General features: G+C 34.5%; 1 protein-coding gene across 6 annotated transcripts in view; it reads left to right on the top strand.

Moving 5' to 3' along the window:
• Window positions 1-22,908, top strand: part of LOC106161847 (solute carrier family 2, facilitated glucose transporter member 1-like) — a 28,079-nt gene extending 5,171 nt beyond the window's left edge. For 2 of the 6 annotated variants that reach the window (XM_087006001.1, XM_087005998.1), the window contains exons 2-13: window positions 4,688-4,771; window positions 5,875-5,970; window positions 6,886-7,046; window positions 7,361-7,485; window positions 7,971-8,141; window positions 8,600-8,707; window positions 9,341-9,429; window positions 9,696-9,794; window positions 10,084-10,299; window positions 10,663-10,738; window positions 10,945-11,072; window positions 15,686-22,908. In XM_087006001.1, coding sequence (XP_086862127.1) covers window positions 4,739-4,771; window positions 5,875-5,970; window positions 6,886-7,046; window positions 7,361-7,485; window positions 7,971-8,141; window positions 8,600-8,707; window positions 9,341-9,429; window positions 9,696-9,794; window positions 10,084-10,299; window positions 10,663-10,738; window positions 10,945-11,072; window positions 15,686-15,973 — 1,590 coding nt within the window. In that variant the 5' untranslated portion in view covers window positions 4,688-4,738 and the 3' untranslated portion in view covers window positions 15,974-22,908. Of the gene's footprint in view, window positions 1-2,099; window positions 2,190-2,246; window positions 2,394-4,687; window positions 4,772-5,874; window positions 5,971-6,885; window positions 7,047-7,360; window positions 7,486-7,970; window positions 8,145-8,599; window positions 8,708-9,340; window positions 9,430-9,695; window positions 9,795-10,083; window positions 10,300-10,662; window positions 10,739-10,944; window positions 11,073-11,862; window positions 13,423-15,685 lie in introns of those variants that run through there. The other 4 variants (XM_087006002.1, XM_087006000.1, XM_087005999.1 and 1 more) reach the window with 4 other exon arrangements.
• Window positions 22,909-22,925: the final 17 nt, after the last annotated feature.

The raw sequence follows: 22,925 nt of genomic DNA, 5'->3' as shown, positions 1-22,925 counted from the left end.
TGTAATGCAGCTATCAGATTGAAGCTGAGCACAGACCTTGGGTCAGCCCACAATGAAATTATCATACTAGGTAGATCGCTCCAACTCCACTGGGACTCTCGCTGTATGCAATCAAATTAAAAGATAAGCACATTTTCCCCCTGGTGTTGAGAAGAATATATTACACCAGTACAATGGAAACAAAAGGAGGCTTGTCATTCAGTAAATTGAACTGAATGCAGCAAGAGTTCCTGCAGAGTTGGATCGATCTACCTTGTTCAACAGTAGCATTGTGAATGCACCCTTAGTCCATGCGCTTATGTGCCTAAGTCATTCATGTACGTTATCAGGATTAAAAGATTAACAAGCCTCCTCCACCTGGAATGGTATAGAATACAGAAAAGCTGTTGATTATACAAGTACATTGGAGACAAGGAGGCGTGTCATTTAGTCCATCTGATTGCATTCAGTGAGAGTCCTTGTGGAGTTGGATCCATCTGCCTAGTACAATAATTTTAATGTGAAAGCACCCCCTTTTTTCTAATAATAAAAGGGATGTACCTGTGCTGGAAACTGAAGCATAGAGTATCTGTCTTTGTAATTACTTATTGCATTCCACTGGAAGACGTGCAGGAATGCTAAGGTTCCATTTGAGATAATAACATGAGATAAAACTGATTTAGAACAGGTATATTTCTCTTTAAACAAATAAAGAAAAGATTTGAAAAAATTATGAAAAAATTGCATGCACTGTTTGCATTGTTGTAACAGTGTGGGTATAGTCAGCCAAAAGAGCCACCTGCCTGTTGGGTATGTATGTTGTGATGAAGCATGGATATATGACCATTTGTCACCCTCTGTGGTTGAAGAACTAAAAATAACTGGGTAATCTGTATGATGCTACGTTGAAACTGGGTTATTGTGACAAAAGCAACAAAGTCGGAATGACCTACCATTTTAAATTGAATTAAGATTAATGCATTTTGTGCAGGTTAAAAGAAGGTCCAAGCATAATAAGATACCTGATATGTCATTGTATGTGTGTGCACAGATTATAGATGAGTTCAAACTTCAAACCAGTAGGGTGCGACAAGACTGCCCAGTGACCTGTTGCACAAAAGGTCTGAAGTCAGTTTAAGGGCTGAAATTTTTAGTCTATTTAAATTGCTCAATTTCACAAGGAATCTGAGAGGTTTTCTTACCTTTTTTTGTCAACTGCAAGCCCCTCAATTGTCTCAATTGTGAAACTGTCTTAAAGAGGGTTTTTAATTTCAATGATGCCAGTAGTAGCCCAAGACATTTAGGTATTATATGTCAAATACATTTAAAATTGTGAGGTAGACTTCTTTGAGATCAGAATTGCAGGTCCACTGAGTGGTTAGCCATCCAATGAAAAACCGTCATGAATAAAAACTTATCCCAAAAACTTCAGAATTTTTTGTTAATGTGATATATTGCAATGAATGCAAAACAAATAGGTTAAACATTACCAAAACATTTCTTATTGCCTTTAAAGAAAATAGACATTTACCAAGTTTTTTTCTAGAAATTGTAATTTAACTGTGAATTTAATGACAGATGTTTACCAAATATTGACATTTTCTTGTACTCTTTTCTCGTACTCTTGTCCTCAGTTATTTTTTATCATTAATCGTTATCTAGCCTCAAGAAGTGTGCTTGACACAATTACTGGAGGTGTATCTGAGGTGAATATATATTCAACACAAAACAAACATTACATTGCCATTTTGAAAAACCCCAACCTGCAGTGCAGTTATGGGAATTTTTTCTTAATTTAAAGATTTTAAAATCTCTGTCTAGTATTGGAAGGTGAATAAAAAATATGTTTCACAGACAAAGAGAAATTTGCCTTTAAGCCAATAAAAAGCTTGTCAGAACATTCTCGAAATGCTGAGTTTCACTTCCATGAACTTAAAAACCTGTGGTGATAATGAATAAAAATTCAAAATGATTTCAAGAACATGCAGTAATGTCATTAGCCCCTGCTTAATGTAAAATACACTTTCATTATTGTGCAGAACCTTGAACTGCTAAGGTATGTTTACCACCGCATGGGTTTCTTTTATGTACCTGAAAATTTCTGCACTGTCATCATGTAGTGTTTGCGTTTAGCACACGTACCATTAAAACATCTGACAGTTGATATTTGTGATGCTAATAACCTGATAGTTATTCTGACAGTAAGCTCTGTAAGTATAAACAATTGTTGTGATGACTTAGGCATATACTGGTTAGTTGAAGACCAACATAATTTGTTCACACGGAGCCCTTAAATTGGAGAAAGCAGACCCCTTTTTCTAAAAGGTCTTGAGATTAGACCAAAGACTGCTCAACTTCAGTTTACTGCTGCAATTTTGCTGGCTTGGAGTAGACATTGATTTTCAGTTTTTAAGGTGAGACCAGTCTGTAACTTTTTAAGTTCTTACTGTTAAGAAGTTTTTTTAACAAGAGCCCAGGGCCTAAAAATATTGTGTCATATGTTGGGTCTGTTGGGTGCCATACAGTAGGTTCCTCATGTATAGTGGGACATGGGTTTATGGACCTTGGTTGTACATAATGCCAGCCATTTAGATGCTATTCTCATACCTAGGTTGATTTAGCAGGATCGACCCATTTCTGAGGGGGTTCCCACTAAATTACATTCAGTTCAAGCAGCTCTGATGTCTGGTACACCTAATAAAGCTGTTAGAAGGTAATAAACTGTCTTCTAACAGCTTCAGTAGGCATGCCAGACATCTAAGTCACTTAATCTGAATGCAATTTAGTGAGTATCCCCCCAGAGATGAGTGGGTCCTGCTGGATCAATATAGGTATGAAAATGGGGTCTTACACTGACAGAAGATCAGATCATTGTCAGTTCAGGTGAATAACTGCTGGTCTGCCAACAGTTAATGTTAAATGTATGTATGTTCATTATATAAAGATTATTTTTTCATTCACAAATGGATAGGCAACATAATACCAACTAGAGAAATGGTAATGCACTAATTGTATTGTATCGTCATTAGTATATCATATTGTACAAGGTCATGACAATCTATGTACCAGTACAGAAATAAATTGAATTGAAAAAATTGTGAGATTTCCTTTCTGCATGCAAACCATAAAATTTATTGTTGATCATTAAAGCAAAGATCCTATTTCCTGCTAGGCTTAAAGATTTAGTGATCTCATTGTAAGTTAAAGCCAAGGTTCTTAAACAGAAAGTATTACTATTTTGCTGAAGCAAGTGAAGATTTTTTTCTTTTCTGTCAAAAATATTGGTTTTGTTCAAAATCTTGAGTTTGCTCATATAACCCAGCAGTTTGTCTCCTTGAAGTTTTACCTCAGACTAAGGTAGTTCATATGAGCCAGGTGAAAAAAGAATCACCTGGTTGGAATATAGGCAGTAAAAGATTGATAGATTACTGACCACAATCTCTGTCATATTCACTATGATATGATTTATGTAACAGTATTTTACCTGTTATAACCGTGCCTGGGAGACTCCCTACTTATTATTTTGTGTCATAAATGGGATTGCATCTAAGGCCGCAATCTTGTATTTATAGATGCAACTGTGATTTGCGCAACAGTATTTATAAATGCAACTGTGGCAAGTAAATTCTCGATTGCATTCAGCATTAGTGAAATAAATGGTCCAAAACTCTATAGCAGACCAAAAAGTCTTCTGCATCTTGATATACAAGTTAAATGAGGTTGGGTTTGAGAATATCCTCAGGCACATGGGACAGTTAGTGTGCTCTGTCATCTATATCCTTGCATTTGGTGTGTTGTTTCATTCTTATTCAGATAAACTCCTAAAACTTTTGTTCAGTTGTAATTGTTTTCATTTTGATATTGTCCCTTTTTGGCACATGGTTGTTACCTGTCATATGATCTGTGATGGCTGACTTGTGTAAAATCCTTGTAGATCTAGAGCACTTAGATCAGGTATAATTCAGTTGTGACCAAGTCTTTAAGAGTGAAAAGAAAAAGACAGTCAACTGGTTAATGAGAACTATTTTCACACAAATATTTAATCTGTTATGGTGAAATTGAGTATGTTGAATATTTCCTTTATGATTACTTATTTTGAGTATGTCAGTCAAAAATGTGAACAAAAATGCTAACTTCTCTTTATAGATGTGGGAAAAATAAGAATGCACCCATTGATTTATAAACTTTGCATTTGTTTTAGTAACATACCTTGTGAGCAAGTGTCATACAGTGTTGTTCACAATTGATGTTTTATTCTTTAAAGGTCTTGTATTGTTATGCCACAAGAAGTTTTGACAATCACATTATACATGAATTCAATAGCAAAAATTTTTTTTACGGATTTGACAGATTAAATCTAATGGTACCTTTCTCACAATCTTTCTATCTGTCTACATAATGTGATACATAAATACATTGCTGAGTAATGTATTGCATTAGCTGTTTTCATGTTGTTTCACACATGGGTGCCTATATCTATGCTACACCAAAATGAAGGTAGCTCAAGAAGGATCTTCAGATATTGACAAGACTCTTAAATCTGTCTAGATTGTAAATTTTCAATGTTGACCCAGGGATTGATTTAAACTTGACTCTGTCCAAAAAAGGTTACCTGTAATGAATCTTTATTAACTAATGAAGTCTGTTATTTTCAAATAATAAAAATTATTATAATATTAACAGTTTGTTTGTTTGTTTTTTTTTTTAGATTTTAGTGTCCAAGCACCAGTAAGTGTAGTGGTCTACTAGTTCAGCAGGAATGATGGAGGGTTCACCTCAGCCTGGCAGCAGGGTAAGTTCATCTTTATATGGGGAAAGGAGGTCTATTCTTTTTCAGTGAAAACCTTTTTTTTTTTAATTTATGAGAACATTGTAAAGTAAAAAAAATGTTCATCTTTAAAAATATTTCTCTACCGGTTTCTGGCCCTGTCAAACTAAAAGCTAAGCAAGGCAAGCTATTTCAGTTTTTAGTCCAAAGCTACATAAATTTGGTTCAAAATCTAAATTGAGCTAAAAAATTTCCAGCTGTTTTGTGAAAATTAGATTTTATCCTGAAGTAAGATCAGGTTTTTAAAGTTTTTAAGCCTCGGGTTAAGTTGATTCCTTTTGAATTTTGGCAATGTGACAGTCAATGCACAGTAACTCTAAAGTGAAACTTAAAAGAATGTTTGACTGGACTCAACCTAGAGTAAAATATCATTGAAGCAAATAGCTGGAAAATTGGATTTGAAGCAAAGTATTTGATTGAAGTCAATTAGAAATTGTGCAAAAAATGGAAGGAAATTTTTTAATATCATATTTACTTTGGCCAAATAATGTGTTGTGCATTGTAAGTTTAGATCAACTTTCACTTCTTTTGTAAAGCTTGCCTCAGTGGCAGGTTTCTTGGAAAGGCTATAAATAGTCTAATACAGGTCTCTGAGCTTATCTCAAGGTTCAGGCCCTGTGCTAAGAGAGTGTGCTTACCTGGGGCATGTTTGCAGAAGTGTGAACTTTTTTGTTCTTTTAACAAAATTACCAATTTTTCATTAGATGAATGATTGATTATTGAATGAGTGTGATTGGGTTTTTTTTCCTGTTCCTGAGCAAACTTGTTAGCATTTTGCATACTTTTTGTGAGCCTCTGTTAGCCTTGTTTTGATTTTCATCTCATGATTTCCCAGGTTTATACAAATAGCATTGAACTGCCAGTTTTTCTTTTTTTTTTAATTTATTTATTTATTTATTTATTTATTTTTTGTTATCAAAGATGATAATCAAATGTTGTTGATTCTTTTTTTTATCTTAGTCTTTTACTATTCAGTTGTTTTTGAAAAATGACGAAGTAATACATTTAGTATAAGTTTGTAAATAATATAATATGTTAATGGGTTTGGCTGATATTTTCTTTTTCAGTCCTTGACCTGGCGGCTGACACTTTCCGTCTTGTCTGCCATTTTAGGCTCATTTACATTTGGTTACAATACAGGGGTTATCAATGCACCGCAAGCAGTAAGTATGGAATGGTCAGATAATTAGAGGGGATTCTCAACGAATTGAGCCAGGCTTTACAAAGCCGGTGACCTAAAAATGGCGGACGTACATGAAAGAAAACCGCCTAATCTTTTAATAGTCTCTCTGCCTCCCCACACGTCGTCCCTGCAGGATACAGTAATTAAATCTCGACTCCGTTCGCCATGCGGAAGCTACCTGAGAAATATTAAGTGCGCATGCTCATCAGTTAAACTCGTGGTGAAGAAAGCATGGCGGCTGAAGGCGTTTGAAGGAAAAAAGCTCTTCTGTTTTATTATCTGTCAAAACAGAGACGAAAAAGGAATGAATTGGCCCGTAGAGCAGCAATGAATCGACTATCTACGGAGATCACCAGAGATATTCACAGAACTACCCAGCCCCAGTAGACGTAGTTGGAGGTTGGAGCCAAGATTTAATTACTGTACCCGGCAGGGACGACGTGTGGGGAGGCGGAGAGACTATTAAAAGATTAGGCGGTTTTTCTTTCATGTACGTCCGCCATTTTAGGTCACCGGCTTTGTAAAGCCTGGCTCAATTCGTTGAGAATCCGCTCTTAAAGACATATGAAGTTTTTTGAGTGAAAAATTAATATTGTTTTGTAGAAGTGAATTGAATTCTTACTCAGTTGATGTCAAGAAGAAAGCCATAATTTGTTGCCGATTTATATATATAAATAAAGAAAAACACTGATATTTCAATAAACATGGTGTGTGTGTGTGTGTGTGTGTGTGTGTGTGTGTGTGTGTGTGTGTGTGTGTGTGTGAGAGAGAGAGAGAGAGAGAGAATAATAAAAGAAATGTGAAATATCCTCAAATCTGTATAGTTGTCATATTGTATATTGTAAATTAACTGATGTTGTATTTGATAAATAACTCCATTTTTTTTCTTTTCCAGATTATTGAAGATTTTATGAATTATACTCAGCTTGAAAGAAGTGGCAGTATCATGGAAGAGGGGACAAAGTCCATCATCTGGGGGTTCGCAGTCGCCATCTTTGCCGTGGGTGGGATGACAGGGGGCGTTCTAGCAGGGTGGTGGTCACACGTATTTGGGAGGTAAGGTGCAATTACAAATCCTGTCTATATGAATCTCTATTTAGCCCTATTCAGTATAGGGGACTAACTAGTTAATTTTAATTAATATGGCCGTCCCACTTGAATACTTCATCACAGGATATCTGTTCTGTGTCTATTACCGGATTAGATGGCAAACTTTGTAGTGGGTGGCCATATTTGGCCCATGGACTAGTAAGTCCCATATTCTGAGTGGGGCCTTAAACAGATATTTAATGCCCTCCCTCTCTCTCTCTCTCTCATATAATATATATCAAATGGATGACTTTTTTTTTTTTTTTTTTTTTTTTTGTTAGGAAGATTGGTATGCTGCTGTGTAATGTGTTCACGATAATCGGAGCAGCTCTGATGGGCACGAGTCAAGTGGCCAAGTCCTATGAAATGATAATCGTAGGACGCCTGGTTGTGGGATTAAGTTGTGGTATGTAGGATGGAATGTTGTACATTTAACACAACAAATGTGACAGAATCAAGTGACACAAGTAGAGAAGACTAAAATATTGAACTTGGTCTCGCTCACAGGTCGGATTAAAAAAATATTATTATTTATTTATTATTATTATTTTTTTTTTTTTTGTATAAAGAAATCTGTATAGAAATCCACAGAGATCTTGAAATGGAGAATGATTGATGAAAAAGTTCATTTTAATAAATGTTGTAAATTACTCTATCATTGTAAAGGTAGTTTGCTTTGACTTTACAAAATTCACAAAATCAAATAATAATAAAAGTAACAATTTTGATAGGCAATATTAATTTTTTCACTATTGTACCTTTGATATATATATATATATATATATATATATATATATATATATATATATATATATATATATATATATATATATATATATATATATATATATATATATATAAATTTTAGTATCTTTTTTTTTTTTTTTTCAGGTTTGTTCACTGGGCTGGTCCCAATGTATATCAATGAAGTAGCTCCCACCAACCTGCGAGGTGCCCTGGGCACACTTCACCAGCTGGGGGTCACTGTAGGCATCCTGGTCTCACAGATACTGGGGATCCCAGAAATTCTTGGCAATGTTACAGGATGGCCTATATTACTAGGTACTGCACTGTGTGTGTGTGTGTGTGTGTGTGTGTGTGTGTGTGTGTGTGTGTGTGTGTGTGTGTGAAAGCATGCATGTAGTTCTTTGTGTGTGTGTTATCTGTATGATGGAAGCATCTGGTTTAAGTAAATATTTTTAGTATGATTGTATTATATTGTTTGTGTACACTGAAGTTACCTTTGATTTGGCCTGGAATCATGCAGTCAGGCAAAATTGAAAACTTGTAATACATGATGCATAAAGATCTTTTTGTCTTTTATGCCGTCTTTTTATTTGCCTAATCCATCACGAGTGGTATCGCCTCTTTTAAAAATGCTCTAGACTGATGTGGGCCTCATTCATGAAGTATAGATGAAAAACAGATTTTTTTGCAGTTGCACATGCTCATGGTTTAAAATGATACTCTACTGGAATATTCAAACTAGGCATTCTAATCTTGTTTACAACTTCACACAGGACTGACTGGTGCGCCTGCAGTCTTACAGTTACTGACGCTGCCTCTCTGTCCAGCTAGCCCGCGCCATCTTTTAATTGATAAGAGTAAAGAGAAAGAGGCCAGAGACGGTAGGTATTCCTAACTTACATTACATTACATTATTTTGATATTTATAGCTACAAGCACAGCCCAAGAATCCTAGCATTTAAATATGTCTTGTTTGCATCTGAAACTACCCCCTAGTCATGTTTTTGAGCTTAATAACCTAATTCAGACAGTAAAACAACCCCCCCTCCACCCCCCTCCCACAAAACAAGAAGTTGATCTGAAGCATGCCTGATGCCGATATTTTCTTCTGAGCTTTAGAACTTGGCATCTCATAAAAGAAAGTGATCCCTTTAATACTATATGACGTCATTCCTGATTCTATGCAATATTTGTCTTGTGAAATGCGGGGTAGATGGATGGCCATCTGAATGAGACGTGCTTTGTATAAAACTAAGTTCTTTGATTAGTGATGGCACAAAATGTTCTTGGTAATGGGAGCAGTATTGATTTGTGAGTAAGAGAAAATTGCTTTTTTTTTTCTTGGAAAAATAAGTGGGAAAATCCTGCACTGAATAACTTTTTTCTATAACCACTGCTTGACGGAAATATTCATGTTGAACAGTAGTCATTATATAATAAGAATATTGCCGGATTGTTCAGCTACTCCATTATGCTAATACAAAGGTTGATAAAATGTGTCTTGCGTGTTTCAGCACTTGTTGCCCTGAGAGGCTCTCAGGAAGTGGAGGAAGAGATGGAGGAGATGAGACAGGAAAAGAAAGCAGGAGAAAAAGAAGCTAAGGTAAAATGGAGCAAACCAATAATTGTTATATAGGTGAAGTAATTAAATTGGGTAAATTTATGAAAAGGTCTGAAAGCAGATTATGTATGTTCATAGCTCATCAATAGGAGAATTTGATATAAGTTATATCTGGCATGATTGGTACAAATGTTGTTTTAAGAAAGAAACCTTTTTTTTTTGCAAAACAGTAAATTAAAAATAAGAAATACTATATGATATAATTATGTTAATATTTCTAGAACCATATATCATTGATGAATTTTCAGATGAACTTGATTCAGTTATTCAGGACTGCCACATTACGTCAGCCTCTGCTGGTCAGTGTGGTGATGCATCTCTCGCAACAGTTGTCTGGCATCCTTGTCGTAAGTAAACAGACATTGCATTATGGTAGTGACGTGATCTTTTCAAAGGGGGAAAATTGTAGATTTTACAAATCCTGTTATTTTTTCAATCATTTTTTAAAATTATAACATTCCCATTGAGTGGTGGCAACAAAATTGAAAATTTTTTGGCATCTCACATAGTGATACTTGGTAAGCACTGCAAGGGAAATAACTTCATTTTCTTTTTCATTTGCTCAGGACTAATTGAAACCCTTATTCTAATATAATATGATATAGTTTCTAAATTTCACAGTGTTACACATTACAGGTGTTCTACTATTCAACAAGCCTGTTTACAGAAGCAGGTATTGATGATCAGAAACTTGCCTCTTACCTGACGGTGGGGGTGGGTGGAATAATGGTCATCATGACCTTTGTGACCATCCCCTTGATGGACCGAGCTGGACGCCGGACACTCCACTTGATCGGTCTGCTAGGGATGTTAGTGCTGGGAATATTATTGACTATCAGCATGGCTTTACAGGTAAATATTCTGAGGTTCAGTGTTTCTGAGAAAAATGTGATAAAATAAGTAGATGCTTATCATTATTATTGTAATTATAATTATTGATTCAGAAGTAATAATATGTTAAGTGTGCACAAATGTTCAAGTTTGTTTTGACATTAAGGCTAGTATAAGGTAATTTTGAATTGAGCCAAATTTTGTTTAGGAAAGTTTTTTTAGGCAGTTGTAAAAAAATAAAACAAACCTTAAGTTAACCGTATTGTTCAAAATAGTGTCATATTTTTGGGTGTAAATATCCAAAATCAGACATTAAAACAACCATCTCGGTGTTCATTTGTGTGCCTGCAGTAGTTAATAATGCTTTATGATTTATATTTTCAGAATTTAGTGCAATGGTTCAGCTATATTAGTGTGGCCAGTGCGCTGCTTTTTGTTGTGTTCTTTGCCCTAGGACCAGGTAGGCATATTTGGGAAGAAATAAAATCAAAATAACAATAGCCGTAGATTATTTATCCCTATCTTAACCTGTAAAAATCAGGTTCTTTTTTAGCTCCATTTTATTCCAAGATTGATCGTTGCCATTTTAAATAATAATGTTGCCTTTTAACTAATTTGTCATTGGCATTTGGGATAACAAAAAATACTTCTCGTCTCTTTTGTCAGGCTCTATTCCATGGATGATTGTGGCAGAGCTATTCTCCCAGGGACCTCGTGCAGCTGCGGTCAGTTTTGGTGTGTTGACCAACTGGACGGCTAATTTTGCTGTGGGACTGGCTTTCCCTCCAATGCAGGTAAAAGCATTTCAAGATTTGTGTATGAATAATTTGGTTTTAAACCTGAGGAATTCAAAGAACAAATTATGCATGCAGTAAAAATACATCCCTTCAAGTATGTGATTTTAGTTACTGTTTTTGGGTTACCCCCCCTCCCCCCTATCCCCTAAAAAAGAATTATTGTAACAAAAAAAAAATGAGAAGATCAGGAATTGAAGTATCATGAATATCTTTTTGGGGCTTCTACTACAACATTCTGACTAAATATCAGTTTTTGAACTGACTTGTTGATGAACACTAACAGATTAACAATAGTATATTAACATCTTTAATTTCTGAATAACATTAATTAACAATGAGAGCATTCACATGTCACTGAATGTCACTTAGAGACCATTAAAGGATTACACGGCTTTCCTTTCATGTAGGTCCGCCATATTTAGGTCTCGGCCTTGCTAGACCTCGGCTTTTCTCGATGTGAATGCTCTCAATATAGATACAAAACTAATAAATTAGTACCTTTTTGCAACTAATACAAATGTTGTTGACACACTTTGGTTATTTGCATAGTTCTTTGCTGTTTTTTTTTCACAAAAGAGCTAATAGTAACCAGATATTTATGAAAATGTAATATTGCCTAGCATTTAAGGAATTTTAACAACTAACAATTTTTTCTCATCAAAAATGTATCATGCCAGCTAGTTCTTTTTAATATTTGAAAACTTTGCCTATTTTTAAGTTTGTTCATTTCCATCTTCATTTACTATTTTATTTATATTTTTTCCTTTTTTTTCCTTCCATTTTCCAGGGTGCCTTGGGCGTTTATTCCTTTCTTCCTTTTACCGGCTTATTGATTATATGTTTCTTTATCTTGTTTCGCTTGCTTCCGGAAACTAAAAACAAAACATTTGAAGAGATAAGCTCAATTTTTAGAAAGGGTGAGAAGATTGAAAGTGTCAGACTTTAGGACTTTGTGTATAGATTGGCTAACATGATATGTTAAACTGTATTAATTCTCTCTTCATTGTTTGTGTGATATTACTAATATGACTAGTATGATGTGGATATTAAATCATTTTGTTTTACGAAAAGAAATAACATTGAGCTTATAAGCAGGGGTTTTCTAGACTTTTTTTAGTATGAAGTCATCTTTTACAGCAGTGACCAGGGTAACAGAAGCTTGCAATGTTAAAAAAAAAAAAAAACAATACAGGGTTTGAAATTTTGATAATTTTATTCATATTTGAGGCTAAAGATATTTCAGTTTGAAATCTGGCAAAACTGTGACATTTGTGATAAAGTCATAAAGATCTTGTAAAATTCTAACTTAGTTCTGAGAGGAGATATTTGGACTGTCAAGCACCCCCAAGTTGTGTAAAACAACAATCAGGGGTCGGTTCCATAAGTTCATTGTTTGATAATGAATGTCATTGATACTGTTGTTTGGACAAAATCCACCTTTGTATTTGTGATGAAGATTTAATGAACTCTTCTATAACAAGGTGTTGCTAGGTAAGAAGAGCATTGTTTAACAATGGTCAGTTCATTAACAACCTACAGTGCAGACAATTTACACCTTAATTGTGCTGTCCTGAAATAGCCCCCCCCCCCCCCAGTAACTAATCCAAATACTCCTTCTAACAGTCTGTTTATACTTACTATACAGCAGTGTTGTGTTAACTTGTCTAAACTTGTCTAAATGTGTTCATTTATCAGATATTGCTAACGCACAAAAAATATTGGTATACTTATGACAATGTCCTAAGTAGCAAACCTTTTTTTCTATGTATATTTAAGTTGTGTAATCAAAATAGGATTTGCTTTTTTTAATGTATTATAAGCTGTTAATATTTATAACTTAATGTACACATTCAGTTTCATTTATGACAAAAAATTCAAATCAGTTTTTTCACAACTTTTATTTCACGACCAAAATATTGGTGAGTCTGCTGTAACTGAGGTTTTGAAAGTTTTTGTTTATAAGAATACCAAAAATAAGATACATTTTAGGGTAGGAAGAGTGATCATTTTTATAGTTTTGAAATTACTCATGGATTTTTTCTTGTTGTTGTATATTGATTTTGACCATCATTACTATGTAAAAATGCCAATCATTCATAAACCATTTGGATATTTAGCAATTTTTAAGTGCTTGAATCTTTGACTTTATTATATGATAAATTTTGATATGAAATGAAGGTTGATTTTGATCAACCCTAATTTTGAAAAAAAAAAATCTTACAAATCTTTATTTATGAAACACCAAGAGATTTGAATATTTAGCAATTTTTAAAGTTCTTAATCTTAGGCATACTTTTATCTGTCAATAAATGTTCCTTTTGATATGAAATAAAGACATTGAACAAGGTGTCTGCTCACTGTTTTATTTTCAGTATTGAAAGAATTAATGTAGGATGTCATGAGAGTCCCATTGGGGGGTAGTGATCACAGTTCTCGGGAAATAAAATCACATCACAGTAAATAAAACTTGATTCATATCTCACTGAAAATGTAGGAAACACAAGTTGGAAATCACAAGTCAGTGAGTGTAATAACATTTTACAAATGATAAAGAATTAAAAGCTGCATTCACAAGTTGCAGGAATGGGTTTTTCACAGATTATACTAAAAATATGAACATTTCATGCATGTCAGGAAAAAATCTTTCACAGGTAATGAAAACACTCATTGGGACCCCTTTTCCTATAAAGTATACAGAAAAATCTCTGAACGCAAGTAGTGCTGTATATGACATAAATCTCTACTTGGAAGTGATACAGTGTGAAACATTAATGCTAGTGCTAAAACCCAAGCTTATGCTTTAGCTTTTCTTCACTCCTGGTTCAAATGCAAATTCTTTTTATGTACAGACACTGTATGTGTCTGTATATATTCTGAACACTGGCTGTCTGCATCGTCTCTGTCCGACACATCTGAAGTGCTCACTAAAGCTGCCAAACCATTTTTTTTTTACTTTGAGTGTCTTTGATTGGTAAAAAAGCAGGTTTCTTTCAAAAATCAGCATGATCAGACTTGATCAGATTTTCATTATTTATTCATTTTTGCATGTGTTTTACTCATGTTTGCCTCATATATATGTGCTGATGGCTTGATTTGGTAAAAAGACGTGTTCCTTCCAAAAATCAGCTAAGGATCATTTTTGCCAAAGGTATTGTTTTTTTTTTTTATTAATTTGCATGTATTTGGGGATTTTTGTCCCAAAGTGCCAAACTATATTAATTTTTTATTCAATTTTTAGAGGCTTTGCTTGATGAAAAAGGAAGGTTTGCTTTGATAATCGACATTATCAGATTATTTTTACAAAAGAAATTATTTACTGAAATGTCTCCGTTTGTGTTAAAATGTCTATTTTCTGTGCCAGCTTCAATTTTTTCCTGCCAGAAATGTGCTTCTTTGCTTTCTTTACAACCTGTGGTTTTTAACTGGTGATTTGTTTGTGCTAGAATAGAACACTTTATAATTTCCTTCTTTCAAAAAGGTTCATTTAGGTGTAATTTTCCTAAATTATGGTTGATTATGTAATTAGGTCCAAGTCAGAATTCTGTGGGTAACCGAAGATAACTAAATATCTCCCCAAGAGCACAGATATCCACAAACAGGGGCGGATCCAGAGATATTTTCTGACAGTCTTCCAAATTGTTGATCTATCCTCCATTTTTGATCGACTACTGACAGAAAAAGAATTAGGTATACCAGTGAATGTAAACTTGAAAATCTGACCGTCTTCCAGAAGAACCATAAGATGGCTCCAATCTGCCCCTGACGAAGTATGATATCACACAGCACTGGCTGTCCCATTTAAAGCTATCATGGATAATTTCTATTCATTTATTCAATTGAACTAAGGTGGATGTTTTGCATGTGTCTGGCATAAATCGGCTGTCCGTGTTATAAACTTTTCAAACACCACTTTCCTAAAATCTACTAGTCCGAATAAAAATTTCAGCTAGGCTGGAGATTTTCCCCTATTGCTTAAAAAAAGTAATAGCAAAACCTTGATTTTGTCAAAGTTTTTTTTTTTTATTTATAATCATTTTGCAGTTACATTTCAGAAAAAATTCAATCAAACCAAAAGATCTTTTGAAAAGCTTATAGAAAAAAATCTGTTGGCCATGTCAGACCACTAAATTCACTCATTCTGAAATGTCTACTGGTCTTAACAAAATATTACTGGCTGCGGTTGCAGACCAGTGACTTTAATGTCCCAGACTGAATAGGTTATATGTATCTGATTGCCAGTTGTGCACACCTGGGACCTTACTTCACCACCTACACCATAGAATAAGTGAGACAAACCTCGAGTCAACAAATCATATGTGAGATTCACCCTTACTTCAAACTCCTGTGTATATCACATACATCCTGCTGACTCATGGTGTATCTAATTTGTACCAATACATATATACATGTCTTTGGCCAATAAATGATGAGTGGCATAATGTCTATCAAATATGGCCAGATTTGATGTAGTTTAAATGCACTCCAGAAATAAATTCCAGTGATTTTCCCCAACCATATATGCAATGTGTGATAGTTTTAGCGTAGATTCTTACAATTCATATCACTTGCTTGTAGAAACTAGCACCCTCTATCTCCTGCCTCTCTTCCAGAAAGCGCTGGGGGTCTACAGCTTCCTTCCCTTCAGTGGGCTACTGCTGCTTTGTACCATTTTCCTGTGGAAATTCCTGCCAGAAACTAAAAACAAGACATTTGATGAAATAGCGTCATTGTTCACTGGTAAATATGCTGCTGCGGTCGAAGTTGGTGAATCAGCCACCAGAGGGATCACAAGCAAGACAGACCAGAATGGTACCTATGGATCAAGCACTGAGAGTAATTCTGCCAATGAGAGCACTAATTTATTAGTAAAAGACAATCATATGGTGACACAGATGTGAACGGCATTCTCTTGCCAATCACGAAGAGTGATTTTATTTGGAGGAATTACTAGCCAAGTAACCTTTTTTTTTTTTTTTTTTTCTTTTTACTCTAAGCAGTGAAATATTGCATTTTGAGAACCTTTCCAATATTTGCAGATAACAAATTTATGACTCTAATTTCTAAAGTTTGTTGAATGATTTTATTTCCCCTTTATGGATGAATGTGAAAAAAGGGAACTACATTGGAACAATTCATGATGTACTGGTATGGGAGTGCCCCGAGCAGCCAATGTCTGGTTAACCACACATTCAGTAGGAGATGAATTAAAGGTGAAAAGAGAGATTTTTTTTGAAATGCCAGAAAAATGGTCAGCTGCTTGGTACAAAAATATAGGGCCAGCAATTGTGCACACATCGTCACTTGTGGCATTTAATCCCTGAAAACACCTTGGGTTTCAAAGTTAACTGGCAAATTGCCTGCATCATCAGTGAACCTCTTTGGTTTCTAGTAGCAAGCACTGTAGGTAATTTGCCAGGTAGAGGTTGTTACTGTCAGTATCCTAAAGCTGTTGATGTTAAAGAAGATACTATGTTCATGTTGGATTAACTAGGCATAATGAGAGGCCAAGAGCTGCAATCAAATAATGTTTTGCATTTTGACATATTAAGGTAATTTTCGTGCCCCAAAAATTTAACCATGAATTTTTCATTATGGTAATAAGATATTAACATTAATATATTTATGTTTATTGGAATATTGTTGATATTTTGGTAGATTGCAATATATTGTATTAAAGATATTATTTAGAGTGTGCTGATTCAGTTTATTAACTAATCAGTGATTTGTCTCTGAAGATTTGTATGATGTTCTTAAAAATAAAGAGATACAATTATATTCTATACACGTGGTATACAACCGCTGAAAAGAAATAATCAAAATGCATCAGCATCTAGTTAACAATAGATGTTAAATCATGGAGAAATTGTGTTCTCATCCTTAGAAATTTTAGGACCACTGAGAAATTCAATCCCTAAATCTAAAAAGGAGATACCAGCCATTACAGCTCGGGGGCAGAACCCGTTGAATACTCTCAGGTTGTTAAGTTGATATCCCTTACCTGTGTAGCAATTACAGGTCTTGTAACAATTTACAGGAGAAACAACCTTATGAAATGAACCCTTAAATGCCAAAATACAATTCTGTCTGAATATATTTATTTGCAATTGACTTTTTACTCTGCTGTAGATAAAAAGTTGATTAATTCATGTGTTAAGTGTTTAATTTTGAATGAGATTAGAGAATGTAAGGTAAATGTGCACATGATGATAGTAATGCATGAAAAAAAATCATGATTTTTTTGAGAAAGCAAGGTATTAAGAGGACAGTCCGATTTAGTTTGGAGAGATAAACTGGACATCCTGGAATGATTTCTCCAAAGGCCGTGAGAGATGAACCAGCTGTTGACTGAAGAAAAGTTACTTTATTTAGGTAGTTTTACAAAGGAACTGAAGGCCAATTAGTTGACTTAAGACAGAAAAATTGGACTGGGTTTCCATACATAGGTCAATCTAACAGGATCGATCTATCTCTGAGGGGTTTCTCGCTAAATTGTTTTCATCTTAAGCAGCTTAGATGTCTGGCACTCCTGCTGAAGCTGCTAAACGATAATTAATTACCCCCTAGCAGCTTCAGTAGCCCACCTAAAATATTGTAACTGTACACTGTGCCGGACAAAATATTGACAATTTATTTCTTTCTCACATGAAACGTGCATTTATCACCTAATTGGACTACTACTCCTTTAACTTGATAAACTTGAATGTTTTTGGTCTTAGTAACTTTGGGTCCAAAGTTGTTTAGTGAAACATGCCTAAGCTTCTCTATAAAGTTGTCTATGGCTGGAGTTAGGTGCTCACTCTCAGTGAAACTGTTGTTCTATGAAGACCTGTCTGATAGCTTGGGGACTCCTCGCTAAATGCAATCAGATTGACAGCCTCCCCTGGCATTGTGTAGAATACAGAAAAAGTGAGTGATTATACGAGTACATTGGAATAATCTGATTGCATTCTGCAAGAGTTCCTGTGGAGTTGGAATGATCTACGTAGAATGATTCTTTCATTGGGAATGACCCTTTAAACGATAGTTTTAGTTAAAGGGGCACTGAAGTTAGTGTGACACTGTGGTGTTTTAGTTAAACGGGGACTGAATCTCCCATTAGCATTCCAAAATTATTATCAGCAAATGATTGGCATAAGTTTTAATTTAGTTTGTTGTGTAGTTTGGCTTAAAAAGAAATTTATGGTTATGGCTCGATCTTTTCAATGGGGAAAATTTTTATCTTTCATAAACATTATTTTGAAATCATTGAGAATGTTTTTTTGAGGCATTTGTGGTATTTCTATTATTTACAATAGAACTTAAAGTTAGCCCCTTTTCAGTTTTGTTACAACCACTTTCAATAATTTATTACTAAAAAAATGGTATCTCTAAAATTCACAATTTCCCAATTAAAAAGATCAATTCATCACTGTAAGTTTTGCTGCAGAAGTGTAATTTTTTAACATTCTTGCTGTCTCAGTCTTAAATGATGTATGGATAATGATACATTTATTTGAAATATTTACATCTAATTGTTATAATATGTCTCCTAGAAGACACATTAATTGCATGCATTATGTTCCCAGTGATATTTTCATATTTTTAATGTGAAGACTAACTTTTTGAACTGTTAAATCTATACACAAGTTAAGTTGTGGTCATAAATTTTAATGGCCATTGATATGTTTCTTTAATCATTGGTTTTGCTGGCTTTCATTCACATTTAAGAAGAATTGCAAAATTAATAAAGTGGAATTATTTGTCTTACAAAATGTACTATTTTGATATAGCATCAGAGCATTTTTTGTAGTACATATACTGTTTTTTATGTATGTCATATTAAAACTGCTTTTTGCATGTTGTTGCGCACAAGTCTGTAACTGGTAAACTTGTAAGGTGCAGCACTAGTGTTATTTTTGTGTTGATTTGAGTGTAGAATTGGTGTAATGCTGCTATCATGTGCTTTAGCTGCATGAATAGTTAACTGTTCAGTGATTCAACATTGTTTTCTCATGTGTCTGCAATCAAAAATTCATCTGGCTGCTCTGGCCCTAAATTTGTTTGTGAGGGGCATCTTAAAAGTCTAGTCTAGTTTAGAGAAAAAGAGCCATTCCCACCTACAGTGTTAAAACAAATAAAAATGACTTTGTCCCTCAAACCTAGGATATGTTTGCCATGAGATGCCTGAACGGGCATTGTTCTGTGGACATGTGGTGAACATGAATGGTTGAACCTACTGTTCATACAATTTCATCTTGTGGGACTCATGGCAAATGTAGTCTTGCTTTGGAACTTGTAGTAATATTGCTTCTGGCTAGGGAATTTTCAAATCAACTTTCATTGTGAAAATTTGTTTAACACAACCAAGCCCTGGGCTAGGGACCCTAACACTGTCAGGATACACCCATGTGGAAGCTAGACCTATATCATAATTATACCTTGTTATATTTATGACACAATGCCAGTATGTTTCGTTACAAGAAATAAAAAGAATGAAAAAGAAAACGTTCTTTAAAATATAAGACTTCAGTGTTGTTTTTTTTTAATCCATGTTCATAACTGTAATTCTTATGCTAGTCAGCTAGGTCATTAGATCCCAAGGGTGATCGATACATTTTTTTCTTCCAAACACTTGTTGCTATAGTTACAGGCTAAAGCACTGGACCGGTTGTGATGATTTGGAGAGCCAGAAACTGTAAACCTAGCTATGTCCATTTTGTAAATACAAATTCTTTGCATATAATCTATAATCAGACTCCAGTAGAATACTGCTTACGTTTTTTTGTGGTGCTTTCACATTACAGGTAGGTCTTTTCAATATTGACTTTATTATCTGAGTTACATAGCTGATGCGTGCCATTTCATTCTCAACTGTCTATGTATGCCAAAATTTCTATAAGAGCACAATTATTGTGATTTGTATTCGACTTTTGAGAATAATTTATGAATTAATTTTCAGGATAGGTCACAAACATTCCAATTTCGTTAATGTTTTGTTGTCCTCTCCCTTCTCCATATTCTGAATCTGCCAGTGTAAATGAAGAAAATATTTGAAGAATGCCCATACTCTCTGGCTGAGAAAAAAAAAATGGTTAAAAAATTAAAAATTTGGTTTGCAATATGCTATCATGAAAAAATTGAAGCTGTTATATTGTTTTTTATTTGAAAAACACTTCATTAAGAACCCTAACATTTGCGCTTATTATAATAATCACTTTTATTACTTCACAAACTAAAATTGTACATTTTACAAAAGCAACAAAACATGTATTATACAATCGTAACTAAAATTGCCTTTCCCTGCCATTTCAATATATGGCTAGATTACAATCTCCATGGTTGGAGATCTTCCTCAGATTTGACTGATAGATGGCAGCACTGTCACTTCTAGATTGTTTTGTGGTAGTAGTTGTATCTGGAGATGTCCACAGAGATAGTATACTCATATGGCTGACAATCTAGCTTTCAGTTCTTTCCAACAAACTTTGATTTGACAGCTTTAATTACCAGGCTTTATGACCAGTGAAGAAATATACTTCTTAAAGACTGACAAAAAAACATAAGGAACAAATGCGCTCAAACATCCAATTTATATCGCTGTTGTATTGTAAAAGGAATAATAATTAACAACTTGGTTCTTAAATTGGTCTGAAGCTTACATGCAATTTTTACCACTGTACAGAGAGCATGCTATTTTTATTTAAAAAATGCACTTTGTGTTCCCATAAGGTCATCTCCAACATTCCATATAACCTTCAAGGCATGGCTACAGCAAGACTTGGCTTTATTTGCCATATGAATACCTATCAATTCCATGACAGTTTTAGACAGTTCCATATCTGTGAAAAAAGCTCCAATCAATTTGTAAAAGGAGTGCCAGCCATGTCAATCAAGAGCTGCAACACTCTCAAATGGGATATTTCAAGATACACACTGTACACAATCTCCTTCAATCACTAAAGAAGATATTGATCTTGATCTTATTTCATCCAAACCATATTTTTTATACAAAGAGATCAAGATATTTCAGAATGTAAAGTGTCAATCTATAACTGATTCTGCAGGTCTGGTTATTAAACTGAAATTATTGACCAGATGCTGCCAGTAAGTAGTTTTGGCATGCTGCGTCAACGTATCATGACTAGTTAAATGCGACTGCTTTTGTATCTAGGTATCAATTAATGGCCACAATTAATGCCGCATTCAGACAGAGACTCTTGTTGAACTGAAATATTGATGCAATACTGCATTTCAGGAAGTGAGTACTTCGTATGTGCTTTGTATGAAGGTTCACCCTCAGGAACATGTGTTAGCCTTTAATTAACTATTGGACTGGGTTCCCATCCCTAGACTGATCTAACAGGATCGGTCCATCTCCATGGGGTCCCTTGCTAAATTGCTTTCAGCCCATGGGCTTAGACGTCTGGGATACTAACTAAAGCTGCTATATTATAAACGATAGTTAATTACCCCCTATCAGCCTCAGCAGGCGTGACAGACATCTAAACCTCCCAAGTTAATTTCACTTAAGCCAGAATGCCCTTGGAGATAGTTCGATCCAAAGTTAGTACGATAGGGTCTGGGAATGGTCTCTTGGTCAGTCGATCATACTGACCACCTTCAGAATAGTGTAACCAAAATCTACTACACTGTACCAGGACTCTATATAACTGTTTTAGCCCCCATCCACAATGGGAACTTGCTAAAGACAACTATTACCATAGATGTACTCCATTGAATCAACTATAATTATCCACACAATTCTACTACAGAGGACTCTTTAAAAGGCTTAAATTGTTGGAAAGGTAAACTGTTAGATTAAATCTGGAGAAATCAATTTCAGTAAGTCTCCGGCTGAATTAACATATACATAAAGCAATACATTGTTATCCATATCAGAAAAAGAATATGATGCATAAAAAATTTTAAAAATCTCATAAAGGAAAATGTTTTACATTTTTGGCTGTATACAAGCAAACCAATGGCAAAGGTTTTTTTCTTCAACTATGTGCAAAAAATTCAAATTTGCCCACAATTTTCTGATAATAAGACAAAAACATTTTTGATCTTTGTCCTACTAACACAGCTACAAATAAACTATTGAAGTTTTCAAGTTGTTTGTTCTTCAGTCAACTGTGCTTTAATTACCATTGAAATTTATTTGCATTTCCCTATCCACACCATTTTGTCTTTATTGATACAACAAATTTGAAAGTCCCTGAAGCACCCTGTTTAAAATCATCATGCCTTAATTACTCTGTTTTTTTTTTCAAACAAACTCTGATATGTTTGAAAGTTCAATGGCCTGTGAGAATGTTCTACAGTCGCTATAAGCTGCATGATGGCAGGTATGTATGTATGTATATACAGTGCTCTTCAACTCAGGCATGCACCATAAAAAACTTTTTAATCCATCTTACTCCCAAACATTAAAAATAAAACACAAAGACTGAAACAATATTGATGATAAAAACAACCAAATAGCTGAGGAGATCCACTTTAGTTGTTTTGCCTCTATCCACAGAATTAAGTGCCTGTACTTATAATATATAGATGTCATGATACATGCACACATAAGGGTATTTGAATGTTCTCCATACTTGTTTGGATTCGGCATTTCTTCAACTTGCTTTCAGACACTAACAGGAGAAATGCAGGAACAAAGTTGCTGATTCAATCAGAACTTTTCTTTGTTATTATCATCACATGTTGCACACAAAAGGCCTGTCCCAGGTACCAAAATTGAAATTAAAGCAAAAGGTCAAATGAAGTCTCTTTTTATTTTATTATGTGGCACAAAAATTCATCTGCCTCAAAAATTAGCCAACATTTTGGCATATTACAAACCCCCCCCCCACCAACAATACCAGC

Source organism: Lingula anatina, chromosome 2 (genome assembly GCF_051362555.1).
Source record: "Lingula anatina isolate TDL-2025a chromosome 2, LinAna3.0, whole genome shotgun sequence".
In the NCBI taxonomy this organism is placed as follows: Eukaryota; Metazoa; Brachiopoda; class Lingulata; order Lingulida; family Lingulidae; genus Lingula; species Lingula anatina.
This window is presented reverse-complemented; position numbering and strand designations above follow the sequence as displayed.